The 15,916-nt window shown below is 40.0% G+C and overlaps 2 protein-coding genes across 3 annotated transcripts in view; both read right to left on the bottom strand.

Moving 5' to 3' along the window:
• The window catches only part of LOC126457037 (hemolymph lipopolysaccharide-binding protein-like), a 480,588-nt gene extending 466,952 nt beyond the window's left edge, over positions 1 to 13,636 (bottom strand). For both annotated transcript variants that reach the window (XM_050093024.1, XM_050093025.1), the window contains exon 1: positions 13,506 to 13,636. In XM_050093024.1, coding sequence (XP_049948981.1) covers positions 13,506 to 13,611 — 106 coding nt within the window. In that variant the 5' untranslated portion in view covers positions 13,612 to 13,636. The remainder of the gene's footprint in view (positions 1 to 13,505) is intronic.
• The window catches only part of LOC126457036 (uncharacterized protein K02A2.6-like), a 432,608-nt gene that overhangs the window by 336,867 nt on the left and 79,825 nt on the right, over positions 1 to 15,916 (bottom strand). The window lies entirely within an intron of this gene.

Below are 15,916 nucleotides of genomic sequence, written 5' to 3'. Positions count from 1 at the left end.
TGCGTTGTTATACACACAGGGTGTGAGAAACACCACAAATACAACGCATAGCCATGCCTTACAGGGAGTAGGAAAAACGTTGACGTTCAAAACATTTTCCAGTCATTTTGAAATGCGTTAACACAGATCCTCTATGGTTTTCAAGGGAATCTTATTCCATACTTCCCACAAAATAGTGGAAGGTGGAGGTAACGAAGGAGGAGTTGCATAGCGGTCGCACAACCTTCTCTCCAGAGTAGAGCACAAAAACTCAATAATGATGAGGTCTGGCGACTTTCACGGCCAGGAGAGATGCTACAATTCTCCCTCGTGCTCACGAGACCAGTCCTGAACGATGCGAGCTTTGTGGACACGGGCCCTGTCGTCTTCGAGCACATCATCATCACTGAGAAACAAACACTCTACAATACGATGGACCTAATTATCCAAACTGGACATTTGATCTTTGGCAGTAATGTGACCTTGCGGAGCAACAATGGAGCCATGATTACCGAATCCCCGCCATGGTTTACTCTTAGCACATTGGGAGGGAAGCTGAGAGAGTGAAACGAGACTCATCCGTCCAAATGATATTTCTAAGTTTAATGGTTTCGGCACTACTGTTTGCTGTTATGAGAATCTGGTTCACTGATGAATGGTTTTGAAATTCCAGCTCACCTTGCAATGCTCTGTTTCTGGAACCCTCTTAATTTTGTTTCAGTGCTGACAGCGACCGCGATGGGACAAACTCTTGTGCAGTGACTTTTGCAGCTGTCGTCCTTAATTTTTTGTCACAATCGTGTTCAGTGACGTTTATAACGATCACTCAACACAAATGTTGGTCGGCGTTGTGATTTATCATATGATGTTTTACCGAGTTCCACGAATGCGGTATAAATCTTCGATTCGGTACCTCTTCAAATAACAAACACTTCGGATCTCTTGGTTACGGAACCACCTGCCATACGAACACCAACAATTTGCTCGCGTTCGAATTGTTCCAGCTGTGACATAACACTACACAGACCACTGTTCCGATCGCGACTGACACTTGCGTCGTATTGAGGCTACTGCACAGGTGCCGTTCGTGGCCAAATACAACAGCGCAACCTCCGGACGCGGCTATCTGCTATTATGTTCATGTATGTATGTCCCGCGGTGTTCCCATATTTTTATCCAGCCCCGTTATTGAAGAAATGTTATTCAGAGGGATATATTCATGGGTGTGACGTGATATTACAATGAATAAAGTCTTCAGTTTTTGATATTTTATAGTAAATCGAATTTTTTGTGTTTTTAATGTACTATCATGTTCAGAAGTATCCGAACGGAGTGAATTGCTTTCCGCCTGATTTGTATACGACATACTAAAGTAACTTTCTTGTAGGTCCCTTATCTCTTTTCAGTACACTCGTTTGACAAGTGGAGATGCAAATTAATAGAATAATAATGCTAGTATCAGAAAACACGTTATTAGAGGCGACAAAGCTTCTAACCCTCATGAACACAAAATTTTATAAAAATCAAAAGTTAAAAAGGAAGTCTGAACTGATATTATGTGGCGAAAATTTTTGTACTTGACCGAAACCCGGATGTTCTATCCAGAAACTATAGTTTCCGTTGACTAACCATGAAATATCTTAAATATGATTTCATCCACAAGTAACAAAGTACACACGTGTTCAAAATCGAAATGACGTGACTTAAGGTATTTGTTAGACGGTGATTGAAATCCAATACATAATGTGATTTTTAAATAATAATAATATTAATAATAATAAATAAGCAGAATCAAATGATAGATACCGACATCCTTCAACGGATATAACAGAGATAAATGAAACTGAAACGACGAGAAGATAGAAGTTTCGGCTTACTCGGATTTGAATCCTGCATCTGTCGACATTGTTTTATAGTCACCAATAGAGGTCAAATAACGCTTCCTTTCAGCATGCAACATCGTTGCATGTACGAATTGGAGATGACGTAACAAAAATTCCGTCTCTGACTGGGAATCAAAATCGGCACCAATCGAGATTGTTGACAACGCAAGAAGAAATTTTAGAAATCAGGATAGTTTGAACCGTTAGTTATAGCTATAAAATGACATGATGGAAATTTTTGTGCCGGAACAGGATTCGAACCTAGACACCTGCGTATCGTGGAGACCTCGAAGAATTAGCACGAAATATGAAACCGTATCGCCCCGAAGCGGTCAAACCCGCGAAAGAACAGATCTCTCTTAGAATTCCAGTCCAGCACATGTATTTTCAACGTCTCAAATACAAATACATAACATTGGTTTATTAACAAATAAAAATTTGTGGTGTAAGAACGGTTACTGCTGATAGCCTTTAAACTTGCCGCGACTTTCCACCCTACACCCATTTTTCTCTCGTCGCTAGCGAAGGGACAACAAGTTTAATGTGGATTTGAAAAAGCTGTGAAATTTACATGTTGTTCCCAGAGACGAACAACGTCTGTTCGTGCATATTAAAAAGCACACAAAGCCATACTCATTCCAACAGACTAGCGAACTAGACACACACAGCTGCCTCATGATTTCTCGTAATATACTCTGGATGAGAATACTGACTTCCAGGAGGTGAAATATAGCCTCTTTTCCTTGAGCGTCCGCATCGCCTAAAAGAGCTGCCAAGGCAAGCCAATACGTTTCTTCAGTTTGATTTTGTAATCACTAAAATAAAATCACATAGTGGCCTTCTGCATCTTTCATGGTCAGATAATTGAGGCGAAGGTTTCTGAATATGATATCGGGCTCATGGCCCAGAACAAAATTTTCAGAAGGTAATCTGCTTTTTAATTTTTGTTTATTATGATAAATTTGAGATGACGAGCGTTAAAGATATGTCATATCCAATAACGTGTTTCGTGGTATTTGTATTATCACGGTAGTAATTTGCATATAGACTGGTAACCATACAGGGTAGTGTTTTCTAGTGGTCTCTTGTAGTATCCGTTTGGAGTAAGTAGACGTACAAATCAGAAAGAAAAGAATACTTTTAAGCATCATATTCACTGTTGGGCATATAGTTTGGTAATGTATTGAAATCAGTAAACATAAGCCTTTCATGCAAGGAATCGGCGTTTTTCTACTTTCTTTTAATTATTTATGACTTCAACAATTATATCTTGTATTCACACCTATGCGTCAAGACATACAATCACGTGAGTGACAATGAACACTACCCATAGGACAGCTTAATTAAGATGCGAATTATAAAGCCTACAAATAGTTCAGAATAGTTTATATAACAGTATGGAACCAAATGTTATAAGTGATTTTAGAACTTTTACGTTATAGGAGAGTATCGTTCGACGCTTGATAACACGTCTTTGTTGATATAATTTCAATGACCTTTTTTTTGTATGTTGAAGAGGCAACGTCGCTTGATTGCATAAATCTGAACTTCAATAGTCAGGCCATTCTCACATAATGGCTTTGAACCACGCCACCCCTTATATTTTGAATAAACATCACCAGCAGTGGCGGCAGAAGACACCCTTATCTGCCATCGACCATGTCGAAGAGAGCAGAGGAGCTGACAGAGATTCAAGGAGCTCTTTTGTTCTTGGGGTGGGAAACTGCCCTCTAAAGTCAGAAGAACAGGGATGATCCATAACGTGAGAATGCAGAAGGCAATGGAAACCACAGCACTAAAGGTACATAATATGTACCCACAGGACATGTGGCCTCTGATTAATAACATTGTCACAATGATCTTTCACTTAGCAAAAGATTCCAGACTAGCACCCATTCGGATCTCTGGGACAGGATTGCACAGTGGGAGGTGACCATGATTAAAAGATTGAATAGTCCGACGAAGGATAACGCCAACAATTCGGAGCGGGGAATGTCAAAAGTATTAACGTGGTTGGGCTAACAACCCTACCACAACAAAGGTCAAAATTTAATAATGATTGTGGTGTTGCTCACGCTGCTAAATACTGCATTTTAGGGCAACAATAAAGTTATTATGTGTGCAGGTGTCATTAGAGCACAGTTAATAAAGTCATTTCATGTAATAATGAATAAACTAGGCACTCATCTTTTCGTGTTTCCCACGCTGGTCTCCTTGTAAAATCATGGAACAATCGTCGAAAATCTAGGTGGTGATGATTTCAAGCTCGGATGCAAAGAGGCCTAGTTTTTTTTTTTATGCGACATTCAAAAGTTTTATAGATATGTTTCACAAACCATTCTTGAAGATTAAGCCTTTGAAAGCTAGCACAATGGTGATGTAAAAAATAATCAACACTCCGGATTTAAGTTACACTTCCTTTTTATTTCTTTTGTTGCAATATCGCGTAACACACAAAACATCACTTCACAATACAAAACATACTTGAAAACATCTTCCTCACTGTCAAAAGTTCACATTTTATAAGCTGACTACGTTATGCGTCTTTCCAACATGACGATCGACTCTCTAATTAACTAACTAATAATCGCTTACGCGGCCAAAAATCAGAGTTACAAGTACGTCATAGATCATAGTGACAAAAGAAAGAATACACATAAGAATAATGTCATTGCAACATAAACATAACGATGTAACAAAGTAACTCTACATTAATGAAATCAAATCTGAATGTTGTCTCATAAATATGTTAACTACTTTACAGAAACACAGTAGAATACTGCTGGTATCGAGAGGTTCAGGTGAGCTGCCGTAATGGTTACGTAATTCAAGTACCATTACATTGGGAAGCTAGAAAAACTGTAAAGGGAAATACAAAGACTCAGTCAAGAAATGGTGAGCTTAAATGTAAAGAAGATGAGGATTTATGGTCAGATTAGTGTAGGGCAATATCAACAGCACCATAAAATTGTATAACGGGAGTAGGATTCGTTATGAGTAGGAATATGGGGCAGAGAGTGAGAGTTCAGTGATAGGGTTGTTCTAATCAGAATCGACAGCTAACCAATATCAAAAACGATATTTCATGTATACATGCTGACAGCTCGCATTCGAGAGGACGACGGTTCAATTCCGCGTCCGGCCATCCTGATTTGGATTTCACGTGATTTCCCTAAATCGCTCCACGCAAATTCCGGGATGGATCCTTTGAAAGGGTACGGCAGACTTTCTTCCCCGTTCTTCCTTAATCCGATGAGACCGATGACCTCGCTGTTTTGTCTCTTCCCCCAAACAACCCAACCCAACCCATGCTGACAGTGCAAGCCGAAGGTGAGTTAGAGAACGTATACGACGATACTGCATGGGTAATTCAGTACATAACTGCATATTAATATTTAATAGTCATGGGGAATTGGAATGCGGTTGTTGGTGAAGAAGTAGAAGAAAGGATTACTGGAGAAAACGGATTTCGTACTAGGAATGAGATAGGAGGAAGACTAATTGCGTTCTGCAATAAGTTTCAGCTAGTAATAGCGAATACTCTGTTCAAGAGTCGCAAGCGGCTGAAGTATATTTGGGAAAGGACGGTAGATACAGGAGGATTTCAGTCAGATAACGTCGGGGTCAGACTGAGATTTCGAAACCATATACTGGACTGTAAGGCGTACTCTGAAGCGGATATACATTCAGATCACAATTTAGTGGTGTTGGAGAGTGGGTTAAAACTCATGCGGCTAGTCACCCGTGGTCTGGGGGTAGCATGTTTGATTAGTTATCAAAATGTCCTTGATCCCGGGTTCGAAACCTACTAGGGTTTACTTTTCGGTTGATAATCAGCACTGGCGGCCGAAGGCTTCCGACATAAGACATGACCCTCGTTTTGTCAAAGAGGTCGGAGGAGTGGACCGAGGTTCAGGACACTCCTTTGCTCTTGGGCTGAGAAACTGCCGCTAAAGGAGGATGAATCAATAATGATCAACGACATGAGGATGCAGAAGGCAATGGAAACCAAGGCATTAAAGACACAGAACGTGTATCCACAGGACATGTGGCCTGTAATTAAAAAAACTGTCGTGAGGATATCTCCATTGGCAAAAGATTGCGGAGTAGTCCCCCACAGAGGACTGGCAATAGGGAGATGACCCTCAGAAAAAAATTGAATAACCAACGAAAGGATAAGATTCTACGAGTCTAGGCGTGGAATGTCAGAATCTTGAACGTGGTAGGAAAACCAGAAAATTTGAGAAGGGAAATGCAAAGGCTCAATCTAGATGAAGTAGGGGTCACTGAAGTGAAATGGAAAGAAGACAAGTATTTCAGATAAGATGACTGCAGGGTAATATCAGCAGTAGCAGAAAATGGTATAACGAGAGTAGGATTCGTTATGAGTAAGAAAGAGGGGCAGAGAGTGAGTTACTATGAATAGTTCAGTGGTAGTGTTGTTTTTATCAGAATCAACAGCAAACCGAAATATTTATTATTTTTAATGATTTCTGTTATCGATTCGCTAATTTTGTTTTCAGTAAAACGTAACCCAAAAATTTAAGTGTCAGTAGTGAATGTGACTTTTCACAAGATATGTCATACTCATACTTCCGGAGCCTTCTTAGACGTCTGCAGGATGTTGGGAAATTTCCGTTACAAAGTTCTAGGTAATTGTGAAGGGGAGTGAGTAAATAATATTTTGAACAGGAACCACGAGTCATCAGTTTCTAGTTCATTAGCAGGAACTCATTCTAGCAGATCTTCCTCTGCCTCTACAGAGTCTCGTAAATTAAATTCTGTAGGCAGACATCAGATGATCGTCTGACGTAGTACGCGTTATCCTGTCTACACTATTGCATACCACCACAAGCAACTCTGAGACTTTTCTCTTTCCCTCAGCAGCCGTGGACGCGTGAGACATCTCAACTGAAACCTCTACAAACCGGAAACGGTACGTTTCCGGAAATGGATTCATATTCAAAGTATTATGTATTCACTCCTGTCTACAAGACCTAGAAGTACAGAACGGGGCGAACACACCGTACACAGCATTAAAAAGTATGCTGTAAATGAAAATCAACGACAATTAACGAAATTAATAGTTTTTTAAACTTTTTGTGGTGGTCAAAATGTGTTCCACCACTCGGTGAAACACTGGGAAAAACTGAGTGGTGTTGTTATCACTGTACTAAATGACATTTTCAGGTTCTGTATCCTAGTTATAGAAACACATTTCATGAAATTTGGGTTCTTTAGGTTTTTTTTATCTTGAGCAAGCGTAGCGTGTCTCCCCCCCCCCCCCCCCCCTTTGCTTACGCGTTAGGGAAAATGCGTCGATATTGCTATGATTACTCTGGGTAAGAAGATTGGGGTATCAGGATCGAGTGATACTAGGTTCATTTAAGTGGAACTCAAGCAAACAATGCGTATAAGGCAGCAGCAATTTGTCCGCACCCTTCCAAAGGAACAATGCTGGTATTAACACTTGTTTGTATAAGGAAATAACGGAAACACCAATCTGCATTTCTAGAAGAGAGTTTGAAGCTTCTTCTTTCGAACTAGTGTTCACCGCTTATACCCTCGCAGTATTTTAAGCGCAGTTCTGTGCCCTAAAGCCGGCCGGTGTGGCGGAGCGGTTCTAGGCGCTACAGTCTGGAACCGCGCGACCGCTACGGTCGCAGGTTCGAATCCTGCCTCGGGCATGGATATGTGTGATGTCTTACGTTAGTTAGGTTTAAGTAATTCTAAGTTCTAGGGGACTGATGACCTCAGAAGTTAAGTCCCATGGTTCTCAGGGCCATTTGAACCATTTTTTTGTGCTCGAAATATCTAATGAGTCCAATTAAACCATCACTTCACATGAATTATTTCGCAATTTGCTAGTTTTTATCCATTCGTACACCGCAAAGGCGTAGGAAGCGGTCTATAAGAAAGAGCGGTAGAATGGGCAGAAAAGACTGACTACAGGTTAAGCTCAAAACAAGACCAATGTAAACATTAATAATTCGTTTCCGTTTCTAAGCCACTAGATTTAGATATGTTGGATAAATTTGCATGGTTTCTCTATCAAATTTTTATTACAAAGTTTGCTATTTCTCCTCACATGAACGCATAAGAATTTGAGTATACAGTTCTTCAAACGGTGGTTGTTTCTCTTAATTTAGAAATCAGTCGTTACGACAGAATAGCTTTTGGATATTTATGGTCCTTCAATCACAAGCTACAAGGCTATGGTCACGTTGTGGAAGTTAGAATATGGATAACTGTCCGGATTGACAAAGAGTGTTTGTTTCAAAAAACTCTCCTGCTTTACACTACCAAAGATCACTCTAAATCCACATATCCTGTTGACACACATTACACTGGGGTGACAAAAGTCACGGGATACCTCCTAATAACGCGTCCGACGTCCTTTTACTCGCCGTAGTGCGGAAACGCAACGTGGCATCGACTCAATACGTTCCCTGCAGGAATACGCAGCCACGTTGCCTCTTCAACCGTCCATAATTGAGAAAGTGTTGCCAGCGCAGGTTTTTCTGCACTTTGTGGACTCTCGATTATGTTTCACGCTGGGCGAGCTCTGTGGCCAAATCATTCGCTCAAATTGCCCAACAGCGAACTACTGTGGCCCGTCGATATGGCGCGATGTCATCCATAAAAACTGCATCCTAGTTTGGGAACATGAAGTCCATGAATGAGTGCAAGGAGTCTCGAAGTCACCGACATAACCATTTCCAGTCATTGATAGGTTGAGCTAGAACAGAGGACTCAGTCAGATCCACGTAAACACAGCCCTCACCAATATGGGGCCACCACCAGCTTACACAGTGCGTTGTTGACTACTTTGGTCAATGGCTTCGTTAGCTCCGTGCCACATTCGAACCCTACCATCCTTTCTTACCAACTAAAATAGGGACTCATTTGACCAGGCTAGGACTGTCCAGTTGTCTAGGGTAGAGCCCTGGAGAAGCGCTCCGGGCGATATCGCTGCTGCCACAGCCCATTAACGCCATATTTCGCACCATTGACCTAATGGATGCGTTTGTTGTACGTTCCACACTGGTTCCTACGGATATTTCACGGACTTTTTCTTGTCGGTTAGCAGTGAAAAACCAACGCAAACGCCGCTGCTATCGGCCGCTAAGCGAATGCGGTGGGTTGTCGGAGGTGTGGGCTAATGCCTGAAATTTGGTATTCTTGGCACACTCTTGACACTGTAGGTCTAGGAATACTGAATTTCTTAACGATATGCGAAATGGAATGTCCCATTCATCTAACTCCAAATACGACTGCGCGTTCAAAGTCTTAGACAGCTCTGCCAATGCACTGCCCTTTTTTACCTTGTGTACTCGATAGTACCACCATCTGTATGTGTGCACTTCGCTACTCCATGTGTTTTGGCACCTCACCGAATATCTCTTCAATGCAATGGTTTCCATAGCCTCCTGCCTCCTTATGTCGCTGAGCGTAGCTAATTCTCCCGCCTGTTAGGGACATTTCCCACCCTATGGGCAAGACAAGGCCCTTAAACTCTGTCTACTCCTCCGCCCTCTTTCACAGGGCTGCCCATGGTCATGATTTCTATACAGAATGTAAGCAGTGATGAGGAAGCAGGACATTTTATTGCTAGTCAGACACTCTACCCCTTGACCACAGCTATCAAGATCTGCAAAATATTTATGTCATTCCATCTTTCTCATGCAGATTTGCTACCCTGCCACAAAATATACGATAGATACACTTTTTTAAAATAATTGAAGGTATTGTTGCCGAGTGGAGAGGTGCACTCGTAAGACCCCGGACTTCAGTACCACGTCCAGATATCCAGATTTACGTAAAGCCAATGATTTATTGAAGAGACACGGCCGAATTTGCTTCACCGTCTTTCTCTTAAATCAAATAACAACGTCGTCGACGTTACGTTAAACCTTAATTTTCCTTCTTTTTCTTTGCTGCTCGAATTATGTTAGAATACGTTGTTCACATGAATTTCGGTTGCGTAAGCACATACGGTATGTGACCCAAACAGGGCGGCAGTAAAACAAACTGAAATTTGGTGATATGTAGTTGAATATTTTTTCATAAAGTAATAGTAATTAATGTTCGTACCATTTAATTTCAAATATCAGCGCTGTAAATGTATCTGGGAGTGTAGAACGTTGCACTTAGGCGTCTACTAATAGTATTTTAAAGAAGGACCAATAATCGATGAGAAAATTATTTAAAAATTTTTTCGGCGAAATTCCTATTGTGTATCGTAAGTTTTAATTAATTCTTAATTAATTGTAAGCGCCAGTTTTAGATAAAGTTATCTGGTATGCATTGTTGGTTGTCAAATCATTGTCAAATATGTGAAATCTTCCTTCCCAAGTGAGATTCCTACCAAAAAATATTATTCTGTCAAACCTGCCGTCATACGATGGTCGACAGGTTGGAATTTCTGTGTGTCGGGTGTTTCTGCGATCGGTATCATCCACAATAATGCACCAAATAGTCCTCAAGAACAAAGAGAAGAATAAAGTAGAGATAAAGGTGTTAATATAAGACCTGATATAAGACTGAAATATAAGAATATGAAAATTTAAAAAGATTACAACTCTGAAAATACCATACGTACAGGAAACAAATAATAAATGTATGTACGATATTTATCGCAAAACGTAGGTGTAATTTTACCATTAATATGATGTCCTTTTATCCCCTAACTTGATAGGAAACATTCGTTTAATATCATTTTCCAGACATAGGCAAATAAATAAAAAATAAAAGAAAACAAAATAAGGCAAATAGAAACATAATTCGGTTGAGAAAGCAGGCCGCAAAACTGAGAGACCGTGGCGGTATCCACTGCGCCACCAATACAGCTGAAGTTTTTGTGTCGTAAAAATCGTCTAAATCACGTCGAAAACTTTGACCGCCGTTTCTTCAGAAGTTGCTGGGAAATTCGGTTGTGGCAGTGGCCGTGTTCTCGTAGGTTCCTCTACATATAGTACCATAGTATTATAAGGATCATGGTTATGTTTAATCGCTGTTTATACACATTCATACAACTGGAAATTCAGTACCGCATGCAAGTTTATTAGAGAAAATACCATCTAACGGGACACAAAGCTAAATTTACGAGTGTGATGTCAAACACAGACCATTATCCCGTTTCGCTGGTTCAGAAATCATTCTCAAAAATCGCATGTGGTAGGCCTATTGTCATTAATGTAGTATACTATTAATATAATATGTTGCTAATGTACTAAATGTTGTTATCTGAAAATCCCTACATGTAGCGCTGATAATACTAATGCCTAGTTCTCTTTCTGAGATAAATATCTTTTTCGTTATGAAGGAATGCAGATTCAATTTTTCAGGCAAGCAAATGGGAAGCTAAGCTTTGTAAAGATCAACATCAAAAGGAGAAATCAACATCATAATTATGGACATATTGACAGCTGATATAGTGTGTGTATGTTGTGTGCAGTGATTGGAGTTGAGAAATAAATTCTATATGTCGAGTGCAGTGACTATTGATAAGAAATGATTGTACAGTCTAACATTAGCTACTTACGTTACGAAAAGACTTTTTTGCAGTAATGTACATGCGAGACACTGTTGTTCACCCGGGACAAACCGAAGAATTTTGCTATGTTTCAAGCGGATGGGTCTCGTGTTCGGGTCTATGGAGGCTCTAATACCACCGGAACTTTCTGATTCTAGCTTGCTATGTTTCAAGCGGATGGGTCTCGTGTTCGTGTGTATGGAGACTCTAATACCACCGGAACTTTCTGATTCTAGCTTTACGCGATTTGCAAAATTACTTCAGACAAATAGAGGGATAATTGCCCTATAAGGTCAAGGACAGCTAAGTGTGCCAATCTTGTGAAAGTAGACCGTTAATGACGTTCATGTGAATTACTTTTTGTTTTGTAACTTTAATAACATGTCGTGTACAATACCGTAGTACAAATTGTACCAAGATCAATAACACTACTACAGCTACAACATCTTACTCCCCCAATGGACTATGACACTGCAAATCTCGTAGATAACAGGATTTACGTTATTGTACATCGTATTTAAAACATAAAGAAATCTGAGATCGCGTCTGAAGTGAAAATTCACAAATGCAGCTATCAAAATAAAAGATATCCTCAAAACAATTATTATGAGAACATCGACAAAAGGATAAATTTACAAAAATCGTTTGCGGTGTTCCTGCACTCGAGTTTGTTGGATAATTGTTATGTTGGATTAGCGAAGGTCAGCGTATATGCTTACAGGCTCATTCACCTTACTGAGTTATTAATCTTATATGTAACATTCCGTAAATTGATTAAGGTGGCATCACTCTTTAACACTGTGCAATACTGTGATAGTAATTGCGTCCTGCAAGCGTAAGCTTGATAGTTGGTCAAAGTAACTCGGCTGTGCGACGCTCTCGCCATTTCCGTGCAGCATACATTAGAATGATGTTGAATGTCTTTTGTGTCAAACGAATTTTTTCTATACTCGGTAGTGGAAAGCGTTAATGAAGATATAATATATTCCGTACGCTGTGCAATATAAATTAATTTTTCATAGATATAAACATCACATCAAAACTGAGGTCTTTTTAATTGCTCTTATGCTGTAATATTGTGTTGTCGCATAAGTTCGTAGCGTTTTTCTATACAACAAACATAACAAATACACATAATCGAGACTTAAGCCATCAGTAATGTATGACGGAATAATCGGCAATGAGTTGCATAAAAGAAATTTTGTTTCCTTAACCGGTTACAGGCACTAAGTGCCCTCCTCCAAAAGGTTATAGCAACCTCATTATTTACAAGTGTCAACAGTACGATGCCTACAGCATGCGTGCATCTTAATTGTTGACACTCGCAAATCATGCGGGAGTTGTAATCTTCTCAAGAAGGGCTCTAAGTGCCTGTTAAGGAAATAAATTTTTTTTTATACAACTGGGGGTCATTATTTCAATGTATGCGACTACAGTTGCTGAAGATGGATAAAATACTAAACATCAATAATATATTCTACCTCAGTATTTACAACATTCTGCCAACACTGGAGTACCTTTCCGATTCCGTAAGTGTAGAAATCACGTGGCTTTGAGACGAAGATCACATCAAGTCATGTTCGAAGCATAGTTTCATCCGCAAATAAAGTACCTTTTATCTACTGAGTACATATGTATTTATTATATTCACAAAAAGTATAACCTACGTTTATATGTTCATTAGAGTATCGTGTATAAATCTGGAGTAAAGCGGTCAAGAATTTTTCTATACTTTTGGTGACAATGTTTCCCCTTTATACATTACATACTTACTAATACAAAAAGCAAGTGTACAAAAACACACACGCATTCAAACACAACATTGTGTTAAAATTTTAGGTGAATCGACTAACTACCTTTCAAGTTTTGTGAGCACAAACACACGCAAGCGGAATGTTTATATACGAAGATATCAAGATGCGTAAAAGTGGGAAAGACATTAGGATCAGAACGTCACATGGAAGAAGACGATATTCCAATTAGAATGTATTCTGAAAACTGTTACCATATTCTATTGACGCAAACATCTCAATTCCCTCGGTTTCATTGCTTGATAATGTTTTAGTATGTAACAGTACTGCCATTTCGCGAGGCTGACTCATACTTACGATGATGAAGATCGGTGGCGCTGTCTCCTTCAGAACAGAAACGACTGCTGGCCCTCTCAGTGCAGAAGAGTTGGAAGAGTTGGAGTAATCGTAGTGACCCCACCATGGGTCAGTCCCACTTCCTTTCAAGGAGCAGCTGCGTCTACGGAAAGTACAGAAACAGCGCTGTATATACAAACACAGACCCGGATAAGGACGATAAACGAGATTCTTTGTTGGTCCACAACTGCTTTAATTTTTTTAGAGCCTGGAAGAGTAATCTTACTAAAAATACGTAGTCCTAACATTTACAGCTGTAACCCGAGAGGCTGTCTGTTTTGTACATGCCTGGTGAACGTAGTACTGTTACTTCAGACATGAGTAGAGCTGTCATCTGCGGATTCATCCGTTTACGTTCCTGTTACCTAAGCGATACTGGCTGATGGTGCACATATTAATAAGTAGGCGTACATGTCTTGGAGTCCATTCTTTGACTTTTACCGGCAGATTTATTACACGCAACGTTGTTTGCATTAAGTTACGTTGTTGCACGTTAGCCTATAAATGCATTACTCACTTTCTTCCTTTCGTGCAATGAAAGCGTTCCACGCACTTCTGAAATGCAAATGGTTCCTCAGTTTGTCACTTACGGATGTTGAAGTAGACAATAGAAAACAAAGAAGTCTGAACAATTCGCCAGAAAAGAAATCGTTGCGCATATTATCAAACAGTATATTTGCACGTGAAACGTAGCACTGTATCTTGACCTCACTATCCGCTCAAAATATGACGAGAATATGTTAATGGACTGTTGGTCGATATTCATATTCTGTAAGTTTCTAATTCTCGTTATGTTTTAAGGAATGACGAGGCCAAGATACACAGTACGTAAAAATAGTAATAAATTTCAGAGTGTTGCATTCGGAAGCACTATATCGTTTCAACCAGATTGCGAGTAGGTACGCATTGCAGTTAATAGATTTGAAATTAGTGGGTACTTTGATTAATTTTCTTCTATTTTTGAACAACGGAATGATTAAGAAACGACTGACGATTAGTGTAAATGGTTTTAACAAAAACGCATTAAATTGCAACAACATTTCGAGACACACTTTCTCTCCACAAGTCCACAGTAATACATTCCGACCACTAGATTAAAGTGGGTTCATTGACATGATAGAATTAAATCGCAAGCTAGAGCATGGAAATCCAGTAACATTAATATAAATGAAATACTGATACGCAAATGTCGTAACGAAGAAAAATCCTGATATAGCAGTATAAGACTACATTTTCTTTTTTTAAAAATATGAATGGACTCCATTTCCGAAGTGCTGCTTTGTATGGTCTGCAAAATAACCTTTGGCACACATACTCTTCTCATTCCTTAACATGCGGAAACACGCAACTAATTATGGTGAATGACATATCTGTGGCAATATTCATATCTCAAACTTATATCACGTTTTTTTCGAATCCACGTAATTATCTCCCATTGCGACGAATTTTTAAAATTTGGCTCGAAGGTGCGTGATGCGCTGCGACATCAGCTGCGGGCTCGGCGGAGTTTCAAACAGTAGGGAATCAACATATGTAAAGATGGTCACAGCTGAGAAGTTCATGTGGCCAGTAAGGTGAGTTAATGATCTCACATTGGCACCAAATTTCATCACAAATCTGTCCAACGCCACTGTAGTCGTATCAAATTATGAGAAGGTCGTCATCGAACCGAGACACACAGCGCTGAAATCGGGCGGTTTCTAATTGGTGTCCGAGGAAAGCATTCAGATAGATCGCCGCTCAGAACCGATACGAAAAATCCACTAGGGGTCTCTTAAAGGCCGTCAATAATAACACCCCTTTGTCTGGGGCTTTGATTCCTAGGTATTTTAAGGATTAAAGCAGCAGTCCACCGTGCGATGAGCAAGAGGACGGTGTTCTTCACAACCTTTGACATTACTGACACACTCGTACGTTTCCCCCTTGGAGTACAAAGGGGCCGCAATTTTTCCTTTCGTGGAAAATTTTGGAACCACTATGGATCGTTGAAAACGATTCGATGAAGTTTGAACGTGACGCGAAGCAGCAAAGAGTATTTACGCTCTTTGATCTCCTGTTTCCCGCCATCCTGCGACTTAATGACGTGGGTGTGCAACGTTACTAATTGCTTGAATAAAACGGGACCCTGTACGGCAACACACTTGGTGTTTCGTTTCGCACATTAGAAATGTACGTGTCAGATATTCTTGACACCAATCCAGCTGGCGGCTGTTCTAGCGCCTAATGTTAGGCAAACCACATCGAAGAGGTGTCGTAAGGCTTGCCTAACTCTCAGGTGCTACACCAATGACCATTCTGATTTGTTATAGAAATATCTGAAAATGCATTTCTTAAGTGCTGTTCGAAGTTGGTTGTGTTGCACCGAAGATGTT

Source organism: Schistocerca serialis, chromosome 2 (assembly GCF_023864345.2).
Source record: "Schistocerca serialis cubense isolate TAMUIC-IGC-003099 chromosome 2, iqSchSeri2.2, whole genome shotgun sequence".
Taxonomy (NCBI): domain Eukaryota; kingdom Metazoa; phylum Arthropoda; class Insecta; order Orthoptera; family Acrididae; genus Schistocerca; species Schistocerca serialis.
Note: the sequence above shows the minus strand (reverse complement) of the source record. Positions and strands in the feature narration are given on the sequence as shown.